We start from the raw sequence: 20433 nt of genomic DNA, 5'->3' as shown, positions 1-20433 counted from the left end.
CTCAGCTTTGAGTACAACCTCAAGAAGAAAATTTTCAAAGGGAAAGCAGTCAGCATTGAAAAAACCTAGGAGGTAAATCAGAACAAAGCAATATACAGAAACAGAGGAATGAAAAACAGAGGACAGTGGAAAACAGCAGTAGTAGAGGAGCATTAGCAACAAAAGGGATGAGGATGGAAAGCCTACGGAAATGATGCTTAGCAGAAAAAACAGCCTCAGCAACAAATAGCAGGCTTGTTTCCAGCCTTAACTACAAACACTGGCACACAGAAGGTATGCATATGAGGGAGAAGTGTAGGAGCTTACCTATTTTCAGAGATTTTCTTGTCAAAAACTGGGATCTATACCCTAACTTACCAATTAACTTTATAGTGGCCATTATGGCTCAGTAAATTCCAATCATCGGGCCCTGAGTGGGTAGTAAGAAGTGCAAAGGCACTGCTGTCTATACCCTGAACTCCCAAAGCCACTGAGATGTGGGCTATATTTTGACTTAGGGAAAACAAAGCTAAAGCCTACGGACTCCAGAGCCAGCTAGTCAACTACAGAATTCATCCACTGCAAGAATATTCTGATAGATAAAAGCACATGAAACAGCCTCAGACTTAACAAGCTCAAGGCAAATACAGGAAAGGCAGTACAGGAGAAGTTAAAATTATTATCTTTAAAGTTACTGTAATGAAAGTTACGTGAAAAGCCAAAAATCTTAAGAATTTCATATAATGTTCCAAGATGTTTAAAATAAAATTAATGCCTTCATAGCACATTAATTAAGTTTTTCAAATAACTTGTGAATCAAAGCCTCTCTGTTCCAGAATATTTGAGATAATGGCTACCGAAAATGATTGAAAATATTTATGTGGAAATCTAAAAATAAAAGAAACTGAAATTCAGAGCAAGCATTTCATCTCATGTTTAGCTTGTGTCATCATTATTGAGTTTTACAATTTTAGCATAAACATCATAATCTAGGAGTGGATCTGGTTTACGGTTCTGAATTTGTGCCATTTGCAAACTTTATAAAGCCCTTTGTAACATGAAAATTACTAAATCTCTACCTCTTAGCACAAAATTAGGAATGTCACAGTGATCCCCTCTTTTCTTCTTGCCTGCTCTAAAGCCCACAAGCCCTCCTACTACAGCTGCAGAAACACCCAGGTGGCTCTCAGAGACCTCAGAGGCCATGAGGAACTATTTCAGTACTTCTGGATTTTGGGCTCCAGCCCTTGGTTGCAGGAGCAAGAAGATGTCCTCAGGCTCTACAAAGCCAGCTCACATTAGTGAGTTTTATTAGCTCAAGCTTCAGAAGTTGCATGGGTTTGTATGGTCTATACAGCTGCAGCATGGATAGACCAACAAGATGAAACATGCTTGTGTAACTGGAAGGGGATCAGATGATCAGCAAGAGTTGTTGTTCTCTCTTTGAAAGAGCTCCTGTTGTGCAGATCCTCTTGCAGATCACTGGGGGTTGTCCAGGAATCTCAGATACCATCTCACAGCTCTATACCATCACGTTGGTCCCTCTTTTTTTCTGCTTTCTTTGATTAGTTACGGCTTTCTGGCACATGTTCTGGACCAAGGAAGGAGGCTGCTTGTTCTCAGTCACTGTGGGCCACTACTGCTAATGCTCTTCTCCCCACCCCAAAGATCAAATATTTTCAGATTGACCTAAACCATTTATGAATCCCAGAATACCAGGTTGGAAGGGACCTCATCTGGTCCAACCTTTCGAGGCAAAGCATGAGCTAGACTAATGTCCCAGCACCCTGCCCAGCCAAACCTTGTAAGTGTCCTGTGTCGGGGAATCCACCAGTTCCCTGGGGAGATTATTGCAATATCTGATTGTTCTCATTGGGAAAAAAGTTTCCTCTTTTGTCCAATTAGAATCTCCCCAGGAAAACTTTTGCCCATGACCCCTTATGCTATCTGATTCCCTGCAAAAAGGGAGTCTCCATCTTCTCTGTAGCCACACTCTAAATACTGGAACCTGGTGGAAAATTCTGCCCTAAGCCATCTTTCTCTAGGCTGAACAAACCCTGTTCTCTCAGCCTTTCCTCCCATGGCTTCCCAGTCCTTTGATCATCTGTGGCTCTTCTCTGGACCCACTCCAGCCTGACCACATCTATCTTGTTTAACAGGGACCTCAATTAAGCACGGTATTCTGGGTGCGGCCTGACAAGCGCTGAGTAGAGTGGGATAATGACATCTTTGTCTCTGCTGGTGATGCCTTTGTTGATGTAACACAGTCTGTGGGATATGAAAAGGGTTTTATCAGCCAGGTCACCTTCTGCTTTTAAATCAAACACTTTGCAAATCTAGTAGATGAGATCCAGAAATAAATCTGACTGGGCTGTTCATCCTGTACAGGCATCCACACAGACATACCCATGCGGAGCCTGAAGGCAGACAGTGAGGTCTCACGGAATACATCCCACACCACTACTCCCAGAGTAGGGTTACAGCCACAAAGGTTAGGACACAGCCTCACTTTATTGTCTGAACTGAGCAAAGACCAAATAGTAAAACTAAAGGAAAGTGACAAAACTTACAGCTAGGTGTAATTAAAAGAATTTTTACGGAAGTTTTTAAAAACAGGGATTTCAACCTGTCTGCTCAGTGTCCCTCAAAGATTCGCTGGCAGACTGGGGACACCTTAAGTGCATTACCTGCCATGAAGGGAAGTATCATATGCTGTAACAGTGATGAAACAGCATGACAATGATCTGAAGACTATGTAGGGTTGCTATAGCAGTGACAGAGTGTGGGGTGCTGCAGCTTTGGGACATGCTTGTTTGCCTGGTGTGTACAATAATACCCAGTTTAGACTGGATATTAAGAAAAGAATCTTTACCAGGAGGGTGCTCGGGCATTGGAACAGGCTGCCCAGGGCAGTGGTGGAATCACCATCCCTGGAAGTGTTCACAAGCGGTGTAGATGAGGCCCTCAGTGACATGGTTTAATGGTGAACTGGCAGTGCTAGGGTAACAGTTGGGCTTGATGACCTTTCCAAACCTTGTTGATTCTTTGAGTCTACGAAACGCCACAGAACACACAGGTGTCCTACCAGGGTGATGACGCACCTCAGTGCTGGGACAATGATGCCACATCGTGTAACCACGCAGTAAGCAGTTCCAAGCCCTGGTGCCTCACCCAGCCCTGTGGGATTACAGGTCTGCAGGGCACCCTGGGTCGGGGGGGGGGAACAAGCTGGGCTACACATGATGGCATAACATGCGGTAGCTCTGGGAACCGCCATGTCACCCTCACGCTGTGGCACCCCGCCAGAGCAGGGACTGAGGGCGGCAGGGCTACAGAAGGCGGTGAGGAGCGGAGCGCCGTTCCCTCGTGTGAACCGCTACCTCCCGCTGCACGAGGCACTGCCGCGACGCCATTCGGGGTGGGACGACGTCACGGCGGCGGTGACCTCACACCGCCACCGCCCTACTGCGATGCCGACACGGGACGAGCCCTTACCTGCCGGTGCTTGTCGGCCGCCTTGCCTGGCATCGCGACTGCCCCGGCGGCTCCCCAACACCGGCCGCTTCTCGCCACAGCTGGACGGAAGTTGACAGCTGTAACTATGGCAACGTACCGGAAGCGGCGTGCAGAAAGCCGTTGGCCACAGCTATTTCTCCCCCTCCCCTCCCCTCCCTTCACCCCAAGTGCCCTCGCTACCTCCCCCCGAGGTGGGGAATGGTACGTCCCGGCCGGGCGGGGGGGGGCAGAGGGGAACCCAGCATCCGGGCTCCTGGGGTGCTGACAGTGGCCACGCCCCTCCCTCCCCTCATGAATATGCAGATAAGGGGTGGGGCGGTGGAGGCCGGACCCGGAAGCAGCGCGGCTGAGTCACGGCGGCGGCGGCGGCGATGAGGCAGTGATCGCGGCTGGTGGCGGTATTGTCGGTGTCGTCCTTCGGCGCGTGAGGGGCCTCCCTGCGCTCTCCCGTCCGCCCGCCCGCCCGCCTTCAGTCCGCCCGTGCCGCGCCCCAGCCCCGCCGCCACCATGATGGAGGAGATAGACCGGTTCCAGGTGCCCGCCGTGCGCGCCGAGATGCAGCCGCTGGTGAGGGGAGGGAGGGGCGGGCGGGGCCGCGATGTCCCCGGGAGCCGCCGCCGCTGTCTCATCGCGGTGTCCGGGGACGGAGCGGGAGCAGCAGTGCCAGGAGGAAGAGGAAGGGGGGGAACCGGTGTCAGTGCTGGGGTCGGGTCTGCGGGCCGCGACCGTTATGTAACGGCCGTCCCCTCAGCGCCGCCGCCATCCCCGCCGGGCCCCGGGGCTGTGCCCAGCGGCGGCTGCTGCTGTGTCATCCCGCGGTCACCGTAGGCACGGCTGCCCGTCCGCCTCGATCGTCCTATCCCCTCGGCGCCGCCGGTAGCTACGGCAGAACCCGCCTGCGGGGAGGGTGGCAGCAGCTGCGCTCCTGCCTCCGTGCAGCCGTCGCCTCTCCCGAGCATCATCCCGGCCTGGCTGGCGATGAGGCGGGTGTTCGCCGCCGCCTTAGCCGGGCTCCCCAGCGAAGGGCGGGCTGCCAGAGCAGCCGGGTGCGCTGGGGACTGCGGGGTTTTAGTTGGCTCTCACAAGATACGTGAGATCTGGGGTGAAAATTAGGTGGTGGTTGCGCGCAGCGCGGTCTGGGAGCTGCGAGGCGCGGTGATCCCCAGGGACTGGATTAGCCTCCCGGGATGGGTGTGAAATAAGTGCGGTGCGAGGCTGCAGGACCTTCCCCATGGCTGATTTTACAGCCGCTGCTCTCAGTACGGAGCTGCTGTTGGATGCTCGTCGTGTGAAAAGTCCAGGTGTTTTTCAAAGAAACAGCTCTGGAAATCCGTTTTGCTGACAAAATAATTTACATTAAAAAACACACCTCAATCTGTGAGTGCTTGATTTCCGCTCCTTCCCCCTCCTTCCCTTTGCCAGGGCGTGTGTTCTTCATATCAGGATGTTTTTTCACTTCATAGATGCAATTATACTCAATTAATGAGCTCTGAAGAGGTTGACATGATGGGTACCCTACTACATGGGACCCTGGGGAATGTTTGCAGCAAAGGAAGTAAACGGCTTGTGGGGCTTCACAGCTGTGTAAATGGGCAGGTAGAGTGGCCCTGGGCTTTTGGTAGCTTTTGAAATGACAGTTATGAAGGAAGGCCAGCTGGCTGGCAGCCATAGGAGATGCTAGACTAAGCACTCGAAAGACTTCTTATGAGCACGTAGCTGCTTTGCTTTGATGCTACAGGCTTGCCTTTGTATGATGTTGTGCCCCAGCTGCATGCCACAGAACATCTGAATGTTTCCACTTCTGTTTCCCATCTGAGAGAGGTATTGGTGTGTTCCTTTGCCCTTATTCCAGTCTGCCTCGCTCTCTGCTTGTTGTATTATTACGTATAACCTGGGACCTGTTGAAATACAGTTCACCTTGGCATTAAACTGAAAGCTGGATAATGGGCTGACTCACTCAACTTGCTGATTCCCTTTGGCACCTGGAGTAAGCACATTCCATCTCAGCCTCTGATTGTGTGAGATGGGAATATGAAATGTTTGAAGAGGTGGAAAGAACTTTAATGAAATACTTGCATGAATCCATTTGACAGCAGGTGAGGGTAGGTTATTGGCAGGTTTGTGTTACCACTGAAGACACTACTGAGATTTCCAGTATATCAAACTGTACATTAGAGTTATCTATCAATCCTTGGTTTCTTGTTGCAGCTGGTGTTTGTACAAAGTTGAGAACACTGTAATTGTCTCATGAACAGAAGGACCCTGTGAAGGTCTACAAACTCAAATTACCCCTTAGTGGCAAGAAAAAAGCCCTTTCAATGGTGCAAGTGTTGACAAATTGTGAACATGCATTTTAGTTTCATTTTTGTTGTTGTTTGGATCTTTTCCCACCTTTGTGGTGGGAAAGAAAACTGTCCATTCAAGCTGATACAGGCTTGTTGCATGTGCTACTTGTCTGAGTTTTTATCAAGCAGAGATAACAGATCACTCTGAACATCCCTGCTTCCTTCTTTCCCCACCTCTGTATGCTGAGCATGACTCCATTTGGTATGGGATATCGCTTGGTTCAGTTGAGGTCAGTTGTCCTGTTTGTGTTCACTCCCAACATCTTGTGCACCTTCAGTCTGCCAGTGATCTGTCTAAAAGCCATCTGACAGGCAGGTCTGCTAATCTGCTGATGTTCGAAATCAAGAGACAGGTACGGCTGTTAAATGCTGAAGGGAAGTCATTCTTGCAAGGTAGTCTGAAGCCTTTCTGAGCCCCTCAGCCTCCAAACCTGCCATTGATACTGACACTGTTGATGAGCTGTCTGTCAGGGATGATAGTATGCTAATATCTGATGTCCATTGAGTATATCCTGGCAATAACCAGTGTTGTATTTACTGAACAGAGACAGAGAACCTGACATATCCATGGCTTCTTGCAAAAGTAAGTTCTTTAAAACTCAAATGTGTCTGGTGGGAGAATCTTTTCTCCTTGACAGCCTTGACCAACCAAGGAGTGCACTGGCATCCCACTGCAGGACTAAAGGCGGTACCTAGATAGTACAGACAGGAGCTGTGTGGAGTACTGCTTGCTCCAACAAAGCCCACCAGATCCTTCTGCAGTTTTCTCTCTGCTAATAGCAAGTAGATGGGGGTTGTGTTTCTGAGCCGGGAAGCATCTGGTCTGCAGGCTCAGCATTGGCCTGCTCTTTTATGTGTGACTTTCTTACCCTACCACTGCATTGGATGCGGGGATATGAAGAAGGGAGGCAACCATTTTCTCCTGTCTCCAGCCGGTTTGGATAAGCCTAAGCTGTCTTGATTCTGCTTGGCCTTTGCAAACATGTGTAGTGAGAACTGTGTACTAATGCAGACCCAGGGAGAGGTTCAGTGCAGGACTTAATGAGGGGGAGCTGCTGTGGACAGGGTGGCATATGGACCCTGGTTAAACGCTGGCAGGCTGTAGGATGAGATGAAGCCTAGTGTTTTGTATCTTTGCAAGACACATTACTTTGCTTATTTTGATATTGTGGCACAATTATGTACATATTCGTAAAGGAAGGGAAGAAAGGCTGGTAACCATCAGTTCTCCTCGTTCATGTGGCTCCTTTCCATGAAAATGGGATGGTTTGTTCTGATTCCTGTTTCCTCTCTTGGATACTGGTGACTCTTGGCTTCCATCCCAAAAATGCATGCTTCTTCAAATTAATACAGGCTAGTTTACAAGGGGTTTGTTTACTCTGGATTCTTAGTGTCATGTCTTCCTTATCAATGCGATGCAGTCTCCACTGTGGAAATTCTTAGTTCTGCTTAGTTTCTGTTTGATCTTCAACTCATCATGATCCTTCTGCGCTCACAAAAAGGTCTCTCTCCTTGTTAACTCCTGGGTGGTGGGTTCATAACAGACAGTCCATTCCCAGGATTTCGGGAATGCATGGTGTGATGAGGTCTGAAATTGACTATTTCTGTGACACTTATACTTGGTAGATAGCTGTCTTGGCTGATGGGGTTGGTATTTGATGTGTTAACTTCAAACTTATGTTGGTGGTGGTGCATTATGATGATGTGTGTTGACTTTTTTTTTCTAGGTTTTGGGGTTGTTGTTTTTTTTTTTTTTGTCTGGAAGGTTTCCTAACATGTAGTTCTGATTACAGAGGGTACGTACATCTTTGAGAGAGAGATGAAGGGACATATGCACAGTGAGGATGCTGCAGAGAAATAGAATCAAAATCCTTTTTGAAATAGGAATGACGGAGTCTGCAACTATATGTAGACCCATCCTTTCTTTAGCACAGGAGCCTCCCTGCATGCTCTCCCTGAGATTTCTAAGCCTGTATTTTGTGATGTTAGCTAAACTCTTGCAAACTCTGTAGTATTTTTGTCGAAACAAAATGTACTGAGCACAATGCAGTGGGGTTGTGTCTTGAATTCTGCTGGAATCACACACCAAGTACTTGCTGGCATATGATGGCAAACTGAGAGATGACAGTGTTGGATCACACGTTGCTCTCGTACATTGACGCAGGCAGTTTCTGTTTTTAGCACAAAAATGGAATTAGAGTAAAAGTGTGTTTGCCCACATGGCACCAGTATGACTTTTCCTAAGAAAAAGCACCTGTCAAAGTGCAGTAGCTTCTGAGGAGCTTTGACAAAAAACTCCTAAGGCTTTGGCTCATTTCCTGAAGGCAGCAGCTGGAATGCTGCATTTTGGTTTCCCAGTTCTCTGCCCACGTGAGAAATGGGAACTCTTTCCAAAGAAATTGGGCTGATGGTTCTTTTATCTCATTCTGAAGCACGGTGGCCAGGCAGGTTCCTTGCAGAAGTTTGTCAGGCTGTGGGACCTCAGACTGGTAGCTTTAGTTGTGATGATGACAGCCAACCTAAGGATTTTAGTAACCGCATCCTACGGTGATGCTGTAGGCTTTTTAGCTGGGGTACCAAATCTGCACTGGTCCTGGAAGTGTAAAATTTCCAGAAACTTTGAAAATACAGAAGATGCATTTCTAGTCTGAATGCTGCAGAACCAAAAATGTTAACGTTAGAGGAGAAAAACAGAAAAGAAAAATATTATCTATTGGGTATTTAATTTAAAAAAAAACACCCAACTATTATTTTGTCAGTGGACAGTGTAAGTGCTCAGCATGCTTATATAATGTGAATTCTTTATTTTTGGAAAATATTGATTATCTCATCCCAAGGAAGTGTGTTATGATCTCTTTGTTTTGTCTTCTGCATCCCTAAAATGGGGAAAAACCTAAAAATAGAAAACTGAAATTAAGCAAGAGGTGAAGAGAAAGGTTATACATCTAGGGCTTCGAAATAGTGGATTAATGTAACATTAGGTCTCTAGTGTAGCTACACAATACACTTTCCTGTTTGGAAGGAAAATTTTTCTAAAATGAAAATGTCTGTATGTATATTCATTGTAATGTAGCCCAAGGTTACACAGCTATATGTTTTGTGAATGCTTACAGTACATGAGATTTGTAATGTCACAAGACTATGGGTTCTGAAACAGAACTATTTCAGATAATGCTGCCTTTAGTTATGCAGTCTGTTTTGGTGTGCTGCAGTGTCATCTTTAACGGTAGTCTAAGCATTGCTTCCCTGAATACTTCAGTTCGTTGGTGTTCTGTCCTTTCCCCTCCCTGTCTTGTGTCAGACCTTCAGTGCAGAGATACAGGAGCACTTCTATTGCCACTCCATGCCAGCCTCAAACTCCAGCAGCGTTCCAGCACAGGCTCCCAAACAGCCATGGTGAGGGATGTGGCTGCTGTAGCTAGAGGATGACCTGTCGTGACATGGGAGCGTGTTGTGGCTGGCACTGTCTCTGCAGGCGCATTGTTTTGGCTTCTCCACTTTTTTGCACAAGCTCTGTGCAGAAATGGTTGTGACTATGGTTGTTTTGTCAGTCATTTTTGGAAATCTCTTCTTGAATGAAGAAAGATGATTAAAATGGGGCGCTGTACTCTTATGAGGAATTCAACCTGCACAGTGCCCTCTTGGGATTCTTCTGTGATTCCCAAGAGCTCATTGTCTGTATGTAGCTTGATATTAATATGTACTCAGGCACCAATTTCTGCTATTGATAGAGCTGTATACTCTTTGTGCCAGTAGGTATTAGCAGGTGTGTACAGAGTCAGACAAGATGAGCAAAATGCCAGGGTGAAAGAGGAGAGCAACACATGCCTTCAATTCTGCAAGCCTTCATTCAAGAAAAGCCCTCAGCTTACCAGTGAGGCTGTAGGGAGTATGTGGCCTCTTTAGAGTTACATATTCGTTGCTGTGAAACTGAAGACTGAACTTGATTAAGATTAGAGGAGGAACTCCATCTCTAATCTTTGATTAGAGATCAAACCCCATCACTGGTGCAATCTATGGGACAGGAGATTAAGAGTGGAGCTGGCTAACAGTAAGACTGAGAGTTCGTCAGTCATCATAATGTACCTGTTTTTTTCCAGACATTTAAAATGTTGGCTGGAGTAGTTGCCTTTTTGCTTCTACATAGATCAATTATGTGTCACTTTCTGCAGCCAGGTAGAAATTTTACATAGAAATGCATCTGTGCCTTCCACTCACAGTTGCTCGTGCCATGCATCTTCGGTGAAGTCTTGTGCCATTTTGAATATAAGGTCCCTCTGGAGTTATTCTTTTATCTGCCACTATAAAATTGACATCATAATGATGCAGCCACTTGCAGCTAGTAAATCTATCAGTCCAGCCTGAACCCTGTGTAGTGTTCTTGGCTGTTATTCTTTTGGAGGTTTAAAGTGTAATCTTGTGAAATGGATGGGTGTCCATTTTGTAGTATGCAATAGAAAGCAAATACTTGCTTCACTGGTTTGACTGTGAAGATAGTGAGTTAGAATCAGAGAATCATAGAATGGTTTGGGTTGGAAAGGACCTTAAGATCATCCAGTTCCAACCTCCCTGCCGTGGGCAGGGACACCTCATACTAAACCATCTCACCCAAGGCTCTGTCAAACCTGGCCTTGAGCACTGCCAGGGATGAAGCATTCACAACTTCCCTGGGCAACCCATTCCAGTGCCTCACCACCCTCACAGTAAAGAACTTCTTCCTTATATCTAACCTGAACTTCCCCTATTTCAGTTTAAACCCATTCCCCCTTGTCCTATTGCTGCAGTCCCTAATGAAGAGTCCATCTTCAGTATCCATTGTATCAGTGAATGGATGGAGTTTGAGTGAACAAAATTGTAGGTGGAAATTTTCTTCATTTTGAGCAGTACTTGCTAGGGAATCTGTTTGGGTGTTGGACACATCTGTCACTGATTGACAGGACAGCAAGGTTTATTACTTTGGGAAAGCCTTTAGCAGGGAAACGCTCTCTTACATACATGCAGAGTATATTGGTGCATCTCAACAGCTTTTACTAGGTGAGTTGCCTCATACCTGTCTGGCCCTGTTTTTCTTAAGTTTCTTTCCAGTGTCCTTCCTGAACTAACATCCATTAATATGAGTAGCTCACCATTTGGGCTCTGCCACATTCAGTCTAATAAATCCTGTAGACAGTCCATTTTCCTAAACCAAGCACAGCAGTGGTATTCTAATGATCATCGTTTCTCTCTCTTGGTGTTCTACTGATTGCATGGGAATGTAGGTTAGTCATTTAGTACACCCATATTCAATTAAAGTGTTTACTTAGGTTATGTCTTATTTCAGGTTTTTATGTGGTCCCAGGTGAAAATAAATCTTGGTTCCTGTTTCAATGTCAGAGATGCTTATGCTAATCTAATTAATATTTCCTTCCCTATCCCCCCAGTGAATTTGGGGTGTGTTGCTGTCCACGAAGTTTGCTACAGGCATGGAAAGAGCTTTTGAGCTGGGATGAGGTAGCCTCTCCTGCTCAAATCCTAATGTTTGTAGCCACGGTATAAATCTATAAAGTAAAGGCTTTTGCCTGCAGTTGTTAATGCAGTAGAGGAATATACCTACTATTTTAATACTCATGGGGCTTAATCCTCAATGGTAGTGACTCGACTGTGGGGCTTAACTTTTAATCTGAAACTTGTTTTGTGGTCAGTTGTTGCAAGTAGCTTAAGGTGTAGTAAAATAAAAGTTTCAAGATTTGTGAAGTCTGCAGGACCTGAACATCCACGGATCTGTCAGAGCAGGCTGACCTGAGAAATGGGAGAGGCAGGGAGAGAGCTCTGCATTGCATGGGGTGCCTATTGTTAATCAAAAAGAAAAAACAAATAGGAGTGTTCCTGGCATTGCAAAGCTTTGGTCTGGCAGAATCTTGTGACTGACATGTCTAAAAACAATACACTCCTTTGTATGAAAGCATGATTTTCTTCCCAACCACATGCACGTGATGCAAATGGAAAATATATTGCATGTGATGGGCAGAGCAGACCCTTCAGTTGAACACCACATAGACATTCTGCAGGCATCTCTTTGTCAGCTGAGGCATGGAAAAAGGTGATTGCACTGATGGGCTGAAACTAGTGAAGGGTTACCCTTCCAGGCTCGGTTTGTGTAGTTTGGAGTAGGGTGTCTTGGTGTACAGAGAAATGTGCAGTGCTCCTGTGCCTGTACAGGGACCAGCGAGGTTGGTATAGCCTCCACTCTGCAGTAGCCCTTCTGGAGCCATGCTTCTCTGGGACAGCTTTGTTCCAGTGGCAAAACGGACATAGTGTAAGTGCAGTCTATATCATGGAAATGGTGTAGTGTCTTCTGAATTGTAGCAATGACCCCTAATGGTTGCAAACATGGACTTATTTTGGAAGCACAAGGGAATGCGCAGTAACTGAACCTTGATTCTTGTAGCATCTGGCTCTGGAATACATATGGAGTAAGAGAAAGCCAGGCACGATATCCCTTGAGACAAGCTGGAGGGGTATGAACATGATAGGGATGTGTAACAGGATTTTTATAGGATCTGTGTGATATGGAAGTAGCAGGAAAACCTCTTTTTCCTTAAGCTTAGAATTCTTAAACTTCAAACAATCTTGAAGCAAAATAGTGTTGTAGTCCAGGGAAACACTTAACCATTCCTGTCTCTCCCCCTGCCAACATCTGTTGGGTCTGTGGATCTATCTAGATCCCTAATCTTAATTTCCCGTAATGTAAGGGTTAGAAAAAAAGTGAATAGCAGTCACAAGAATAGTTACAGGAACAGCATGTTCACAGGATTTGAAGATGGAGGTCACCTGGCCCACTGGAGCATGTAAAAGCTGCATTTCACTTAGGGTTGTTGGCAGTTAATAAGCCTAGGAGAAACTGGCTGGCTAGTGATTCCAATTCTGCAAATGTGTGTGTCAAAAGTTGGATTTAGAGTACTGTTTTGACCACTGTGCTAGGATTAAGGGGAATGGGTATGGTAGAAAAGTTAAAAGAAGTCAAACTCTTCTTGAAAATTACTTGTGACGCATCAGTACTGAGGTTTGTCTTACAGGAATTGTCACTTCAGGATGTTAATGCAAAGCCTGAAATAGACTCTAGAATTCTGCAAAGCAGTAGCAGTTCCTCTGCTGTTCTGATGGTGTAAAAAGTAAAACCACTCCTGTCTTCATCTGTTCCAGCAGAGTGAAACCCTCCCTTAGGTGTATGTACTTCAGATAGCATATCATAAAAGTACTTCTCCTTGAAAAGAGTATCTTGTAACCCTTGCAAAAATTAGGGCAAAGAAATTGTGAAAATAACTGAGATGATCCATGCTGTGCATGTAAGAATTATTATAAAGAGATTATCTGATTATGGGAGAATGCTTCATTTGGATTACGTAGCTACACAGAATTTGTAATCTGTGCTTCCTGCAGTGAAGTTTCCTTGTGCTGCAGTGGAAATGTCAGATACACTCTTTCATTAACTCTTAGTTCCTTGTTTGCAACACTGAATTCTTAAAGATCAATCTCTGAATTTGAGGGGTAAATTTCTTCAGATAGAGACCAATCCAGAAAAAAAAGTTTGTCCCATGAGGTTAAATGCTAGGACATACTAAATCTAGAGGTGCTTATGTATTAACTTGCAGAGGTGTGAAATTTGCCATGCTTGGTACTTGATTTGTGGCCACAGGCTGTGCTCTATTTGACAAATGGAGATGCATGAATTAGGTGCATGTTTAACCTCTTTTCAGTAAGAGGGCCCTGCATGTTTTTCAGTCTGCTTATGAGATGGAAAAAGAGTGTGTATGTTGCGAAGACAGCAGCTCATTTCATCTCTGCTTTGGATAATAGTAGTCCATGATGCAGACAGATAGCACCAAATTTTTCCCTTGCTTGTCCAAATGATTAACCCTTGAAGCAATATTTAGTACTATGTGCCTATATAGCAGTGCTGATTTGAGTAGCTGGTGGCTAACAGCCTAGCACCTGGCTGGTGCTTTTTCTGGTGTTGAGGTGTGTATTTGGTGCTGGCTTACTTAATTTCCTCATATGTTTTATCATTTTGTGTTATTAGCAAGCAATTTTACTCTTCTTAGTAAGTTTTGGTAGTTTGACAGTGGCTCTGATGGTGAATGGCTGTTGATAACTCTGTAAAAAGCAGAAAAATTCAATTTTAAGTCTTCAGACTTCTCAATTTCTGCATCCATCTGGCTGTTAGGGCATTCTAGTGTTGCCGATTCACTTGATAGCACAAGATCCTGACAGCTCTTGTAAATCTTAATCTCCTTGAGGATCAAATACTTCATACTTGGCTTCTGACTTGTCTTTTGTAGAGATTATTCAGAATTATATGAACATGTGAGCTTTTTTTTTTTAATAGATATATAGGACTGGTTTTGAATTCCTAATGTTTTTGTGGACTCCTTCTTTTGAGGCCAGTTGATTTGGGGGTTTTTGAAAGATTTTTCAGATAGCCACTGAAGTCTGGCTTGCTATATTAATAGCTGATAGAAAGCTAGATGCTTTTACCATAGGTATCCTCCATTGGTATGGCAGTTGGTAGGTATTGCGGAAGAACCTGCCAGGAGACTTTGCATAAATTCAAAACTCATTAACATCACAGGGAATTGACAGCAGTTGGTTGCAATGGTGATAACGTTTTCATGCTGATACACACACAGCCAGGAGGCACGATTGAGACAGGCCTATTAAATGCTGCTCCAAGCTTGACCTTCTGAAGTGTATTAGGCTCTTGCTGAGATTTTATTCCCTTGATGTCGCAAACTTGTTCTTTTGGTTTAGCAGGGCTGAAGAACTTCTCTTAATAGTCTGAAGCTGTACTTCAGGCTGTGGTCTTAATTGATAAACATGACGAATCCTTTATTTTGTCAATGTTAAAGTCAGTTCATCCTTTTTATTATGTAAAGATAGAAGTGCTCTTCTTTGGTCATTACTAGGAGCATGGGACTTAATTCTGTTGATTGCCAATGATAGAAACCCCTTTAGCTTAACTGCTAAATCTAAAAACCTCAGTGGGGATCACATGCAAAGGAGTATTCTGGTAATTGCAGTTGTCCTCATTCTGTCTTATCTTTTGGAATAACTCCTCAATGTGCCTAAATAATAGTCCTTAGATGGACATATGCCGGCTTTTCAAAGACAAGGCTGCTTCCCTGGCAGGTTGCATTGCTCTGCATCGTGTAGTACAGTGAATAGTGAATGTTATTATGATTGTGTCACTGTTACTAGAATCTTCTCAAACTTCAAAATAGTGTTATGCATGTGGAAATACCATTCTTTACTCAAGCAGCCTGCTGATAGCAATTTCTGTTTTGTACTGCCTGGTTAGATTTTTCAAAAGCCACCTGTTGTCTTTCCCTGGATTTCCAGGTAAGTTTTGCTGTATTGGTCATCATGACCTTTAGTTAATACCTCAAGTGCCTGCCCACAGCCAAAGTCTATTGAAAGCAAACACTGTCTGAACTCAAATTTCATTTTGGATTAACTGGTGCAGGCAGTGCTCATGTGGTGTCTCTAAACCAGAGATACTTAGTTTTCAATAAAGTCCTGCAAATATGTGCTGCAGCCAAGTCCTCTGTACATATGGTATTGTTTGAAAGAGAGAATTGCACTGTGATTTCTTCCAGTGCTGGTGCGATGTGTCATCCCCTTCACAGGGCAAGAGTCACCTAACAGACATGGTTACTTATGATCAGGATTCAGACTCAACCTTCCCTAAATGTCAGCTGTCTCATAACTGTCTCCGAAGTGTCAACTGTTCAAGTTACAGACTTGAAGGCTAGAGCAACCAGAAGGGAGTCTGCTGGAGTTGTTTTAAAACTACGTACTTTTGTCTTAGAGAAACCTTTGTTGAAAACTGGAAAAACAAAATCTTAAAAAGGAATTGTTGATGTATTTTACCAGTTTAATTAGCAGCTCTGTCTGAATTTGTCCTGTTTGTACCCTCTAATATTTACAGGTGTCTTGGTAATTCCTCTACAGTAGGATGGAGAAAGGGCTAATAAACCACTGGGGTTTATTCAAAATTGTTTTACTGCTTGCTGAAGTGTGGTAAGTGATTCTGTAAATCTGGTCATCTTTCAATTTGGCAGAGCACCTGGGAAACTACCAGCCATGTCCAGCAAGTTATTTCAGCCTAATTAATGTTTTCTGAGTTTGGTTGCTGCTCTGAAGTTTGGGTTTGTACCAGGAGAGAGCAAAACCTTTAGGGCAGAGGGGTATGCTGAGCAATAAATGTATATCAAAGAGCTCTAAACTGAAAGTCAGGGTGTCTCTTGGGATAGAACAGTTGATCCCTGAGATCTCAGCCCCACTGATGAGAGCAGAGAGAGAATAGTATCTTAGAGAGATTTAAGGAGCTGTTACCTCATGGTGTGCCTCCAAGTCATGTCTTGATGACATGCTTGAGGACATCATACCTATGAGTCAGTAGGTGGAAAGCATTTTGCTTGTTACTGAGGTCAGTCTCTGTCCTGTCTTGCATCACTAGGTTGTGCTCTGAAGGGCTTACAAAGTTGAGGGTCTGAGGAAGACCATCAGGGTGACTGTTGCCGCAGGGATAGAACATCTGTTAAAAATCTCTGTTAGAACCACAAAGGAGGACCCTACTAGTCTACAGGTGGCAGATTTTTTCAGGGTCATAAGGAGGATGGTCTGAGCACAGGGAGACTCATGGCAGGGGAATCCTCCAGGTGAAGGTGAGGAACTGAAAGGAGGTGTAAGGGGAGAGTAGATTGGAAGGAGGATACAGGTATATACCTCCTGAAGAAGACTTTTGCAGCAGTAAGTGGTGAGTGTAGTATGAGACAAGACAGAGGGCTTAACATGTTTCATTCTGTAATATTCCAAGTACAAATATCATCCAAGTCTGAAGTCCTGTTTTCAGCCTTTAAAAATACGCATGAGGACTAGGTTGTATATTTACAGTGCAATGGCCAGTCTTTAACATCCTCAGTGTGTTTAAGTTCTGTTTACACGTATGTGTAAACTCAGCTGCCTTCCACCTTATGTGGTATTGTGGCATGCTTTTGTCACTTGTTCCACAGCAAGCTGTATGGTCAGTCTTTCTTGTATGCTACAGACAGAGATGAGTTTGTGACCATATGTGCCAGGAAGCGTCCCAGGACACCAACCAGCCCTAGTGTGTCAGGCTGTGCCTTGTGCTGCATATGGAGTGACTTCTTCTGCTAAGCTAAAGCTTTTGAAAACAATTCCAGGATGCTGGGTTAAAAGTTGCTAGTAAAGCAGCTAGCAGAGATTCTTCATGATCCTCCAGAAGACCTGCACTTTGAAGTCTTTATCTCCATCTCATAGGTCAGAGAAGGGTTTCTACAGATTTAGCAATGTTTGTGGTGATAGGACTTTCCTCCCTAGAACTCAACCTTTACTATGCTGAATGTCCCTTGAATGCAGAGACCAGGTGGCAAGAAGAAAAGCAAGTATTACTTGGATTGCTTTCTTAAGAAGCTTTTTTCCAGCTTGTACAAAATGCACCAATGGCTTAATGTGCCACGTTCTATTTTTAATGCAAACAGCTCCCTTCTGGATACTAATGTTATCTAGAAAATGGGCAAGAGATATAGCAGCTTTCAGGGTTTGGTATTTAGCTTGGAGAAATTAAGCTGCATTATAAGATTCACTGAACAGGAATATGGACTGTCTTATGGTGGCTTTGTTGGTGGCTTGCCATCTGACTGATTATCCAATGGATAGTGGGGAGGTATATGAGGCAGGTCCTTTGCTACCTGTACTTCAGGGCTTGCAAGGTAAAAGCCTTGTTGTAAACTGTCATTTTGCTGTTTTGGCTTAGCAGCCACACACTTAGCTGTGTAAAGAAATCAGAAGATTGTGGGCTACTCCAAAAGCACGTGTATAGGACTTGAGATGTGGGCAGTGTGCATCTGATATGTGACTGCCAGCTAAAACTATCATACCTGCGCATGTCATCTGCTATAGCCCCTTTGCCTACACTGCTATTTCCATCCATCTGGCCTTGCCCTGAGGAAAGCTTCTTCCCTGGTTAAGGTAAAATTTGTACTCAAGGTCTGTGCACTGTATTCTGTTGAAGGGAGGAGTTGTTTGTTTTTTTTTTAAAAAGGCAAAATCTTTCTTCTCTGCTCCAAATTGTTCGAGTCTGTCCTATCTGTGAACTTGTTTCTACTAAAGAGCTATTGAAAAAGGGGTGAACCTGGGCAACTGGTGGTGGAGGGGTTTAGTTCTGTCTGTATAGAAGGTGGGTAAGAGTCACAGAAACCTGATGAGCCAAAAATCAGTAACATTTTCTGGTCACTGAAAGAGACTTTCTGCCCAAACTTCCATCAAAGAAGCTTATGGTCCACTTGGGGTGGTGTACCCTCATATTGTGAAAGCTGGTTTTGATATAGTGGGAAAGCCTTGCTGTACCGCTCTTTGGTGCCACGCTGGGCTTCTATGGGCGCTTATATCTCTAGAAAGAGCTGTAGGGAAGAAACTAGTGACTTCTGCTTTCCTGAGGAAGGAAATGGCAGACAGTAGACACCTCAAATTTAAAGTATTTTCTCTAGAATAAATGATTGTTCTTTGTAAGGTTTAACTTTTCTGTATGCAGTGTTGATTACAAAAATGGTCATTTTGTGGTGCTCTACCATTGTATCTTTAAATATTCGCATAAACAGGTCCGGGTGTTAGAAAAATAGCTCTTGAAATAGGCAGTTGTACTTAAATGTCAGCTATGTGTCAAGACAAAAACCGCTGATTGGATGTGCACTTAGTTAATATTGATTAAAATTGCAGTCTCAGTTAAATAGTGTCTGGTGATAGTACCCTTGTGTTGCTATAGGCAACCAACACGTTGTAAACTTACTTAATATTAGATTTATATTTAATGTTTTCATTGTCTTTCTGCTAAAAACAAGATTTCTTCTCATAGATGAAGAGAGCTCTGACAGCCCTGTGAGTACACAGAGCCAATGCTAACAAGATCAGGGCTTTAGATGCCTGCTCTCAATTGATTATTTTTTAAATGTCTTTCCACTGTAGAAGAGGTTTTCTGTTTAAGTCTGTCTTTGTATCCTGGGTGGTCAGGGGCAAACACACTGGAACCACACAAAGCTCACCCTGCACGTCTGAGGCTAAAAAGTGAATTTTGATTTTACACTTAAGCAATCGCCTCTGAGATTCTGGCAGGTCCCCCGCAGCAGGTACTGGCTGCCTTCCTAAGAAACTAACAAGGCAGATGAGGGTGAAACAGGGCTAAATGAATAGACTGTTTGCATCAAATGTCCTCTGGAGCACAGCAGCTTCTGGCTTTCCTGGAAGCAGCGGGGATTCTCCAACAAAAACAACCCAAATCAAAATTAATCCTGTCCTGGCAATGAAGCAGTGTGGGGAGCTGTACGACTCCTGCGTGCTTGGTACTTGTGTTCCACAGATCTCTGTGATCCTGCAGCATTGATTTTTGTCTTTATACCTTCTGGGTGTTCTCACTGAAGTCAGATGATGGTCAGCAGCCATCGTCGGCTAGAAACTTCCTTTTGCGATGAGTGTGATGTCCACATCCCCTCTTTTCCCTGAACAGCCACCACTCATCTTGTTTCTATAGACAGGATGTTGTTACAAGCTGGCTTAATATAGGACCTGCAATTCTGAAGTGGTTTCACTTTTATATAGACAAGAAGTATATGAATGTGCCTTTACCAGAAATGAAAGATATTTCTATACCAGCTTTTGTGTCTTACAACTTAATGCTTTGGCCATGTCTTTCAGCTAACTGGGATGGGATGTAACTATCCATTTCATTATGAGTGATGTGTCATTTTCTCCTAATGGATTTCTTAAGTCTGTTTCATGGAGGAAACCTCCTGTCTGGTATAGAATAAGATGTTATGTAAATGGGTAGTCTTTGGCTTCATGGTGGTGATGGCTGTTAAAACCACTTGAGAAAATGAATGGGTATGTGGTACTGCTCTCCATTTTGAGGAACTTCTGAGGGTGCATCTGTGCTGTAACCACACCAACAACTCCAACATAGTGTAGAGATTCCTGATTTAATGCTAAACTAAGTGTCTTTGTCCAGGCAAACCAGCATAGAGCCAACAGGTCTACAAGGTCTTTCCCAAAAGGCAGGTAATTTAGCCTTCAGTGAGCTTTGTGCTTTTCTGATGAAAAATATACTTCAGGTAACTTGGTTAAAGCTGCCTTTCAGCTGCACTGCAGTAACCTAGATAGTATCTAGCCCCTCAGAGCACTGTAATTTTCTTAGCCACATGGAAGAGATTTGCCTCTGAGCTATGCAAGAGTGCGTGCCAGTCATGCAGAGGTTGTATTGCCTCTTGGTTACATGTCTCCACTTACTAACGTATTTAAGCAGCTTCTGGTGAGGTTACTTGTGGACAGAGAGTCTGGAGGGAGACTTTTTTTGATGTTCACTGGTTCAACTTCAGTTTTATGGGCCTGAAGGATGTGTTTTATAGGTAACTCTCCAGGGGTGCCAGCATGGAAAGCTGGGCGCGAGTGTCTCTCCTTAAAGAATGTGGAGGAAAGCTTGTTTTCTCTCAACAGTCACTTTCATAACCAAAGTGTAGTTAAACTTCCAAGAAGCCTGTAAGTG

General features: G+C 44.4%; 2 protein-coding genes across 8 annotated transcripts in view; one reads left to right on the top strand and one right to left on the bottom strand.

The window, feature by feature from the left end:
* DNAI1 (dynein axonemal intermediate chain 1) overlaps positions 1-3599 on the bottom strand; it is a 154228-nt gene extending 150629 nt beyond the window's left edge. For all 5 annotated transcript variants that reach the window (XM_062620365.1, XM_062620368.1, XM_062620369.1 and 2 more), the window contains exon 1: positions 3475-3599. In XM_062620365.1, the coding sequence (XP_062476349.1) occupies positions 3475-3507 (33 nt within the window). In that variant the 5' untranslated portion in view covers positions 3508-3599. The remainder of the gene's footprint in view (positions 1-3474) is intronic.
* A 187-nt stretch (positions 3600-3786) lies between these two features.
* FAM219A (family with sequence similarity 219 member A) overlaps positions 3787-20433 on the top strand; it is a 90323-nt gene continuing 73676 nt past the window's right edge. Inside the window, exon 1 of one of the 3 annotated variants that reach the window (XM_062620383.1) lies at positions 3787-4029. In XM_062620383.1, the coding sequence (XP_062476367.1) occupies positions 4003-4029 (27 nt within the window). In that variant the 5' untranslated portion in view covers positions 3787-4002. Of the gene's footprint in view, positions 4063-20433 lie in introns of all 3 variants that reach the window. The other 2 variants (XM_062620382.1, XM_062620381.1) reach the window with 2 other exon arrangements.

This window comes from Pezoporus occidentalis, unplaced genomic scaffold, assembly GCF_034315485.1.
Source record: "Pezoporus occidentalis ecotype Australia unplaced genomic scaffold, CSIRO_AGI_Poc_V1 ctg220, whole genome shotgun sequence".
Lineage (NCBI taxonomy): Eukaryota > Metazoa > Chordata > Aves > Psittaciformes > Psittacidae > Pezoporus > Pezoporus occidentalis.
This window is presented reverse-complemented; position numbering and strand designations above follow the sequence as displayed.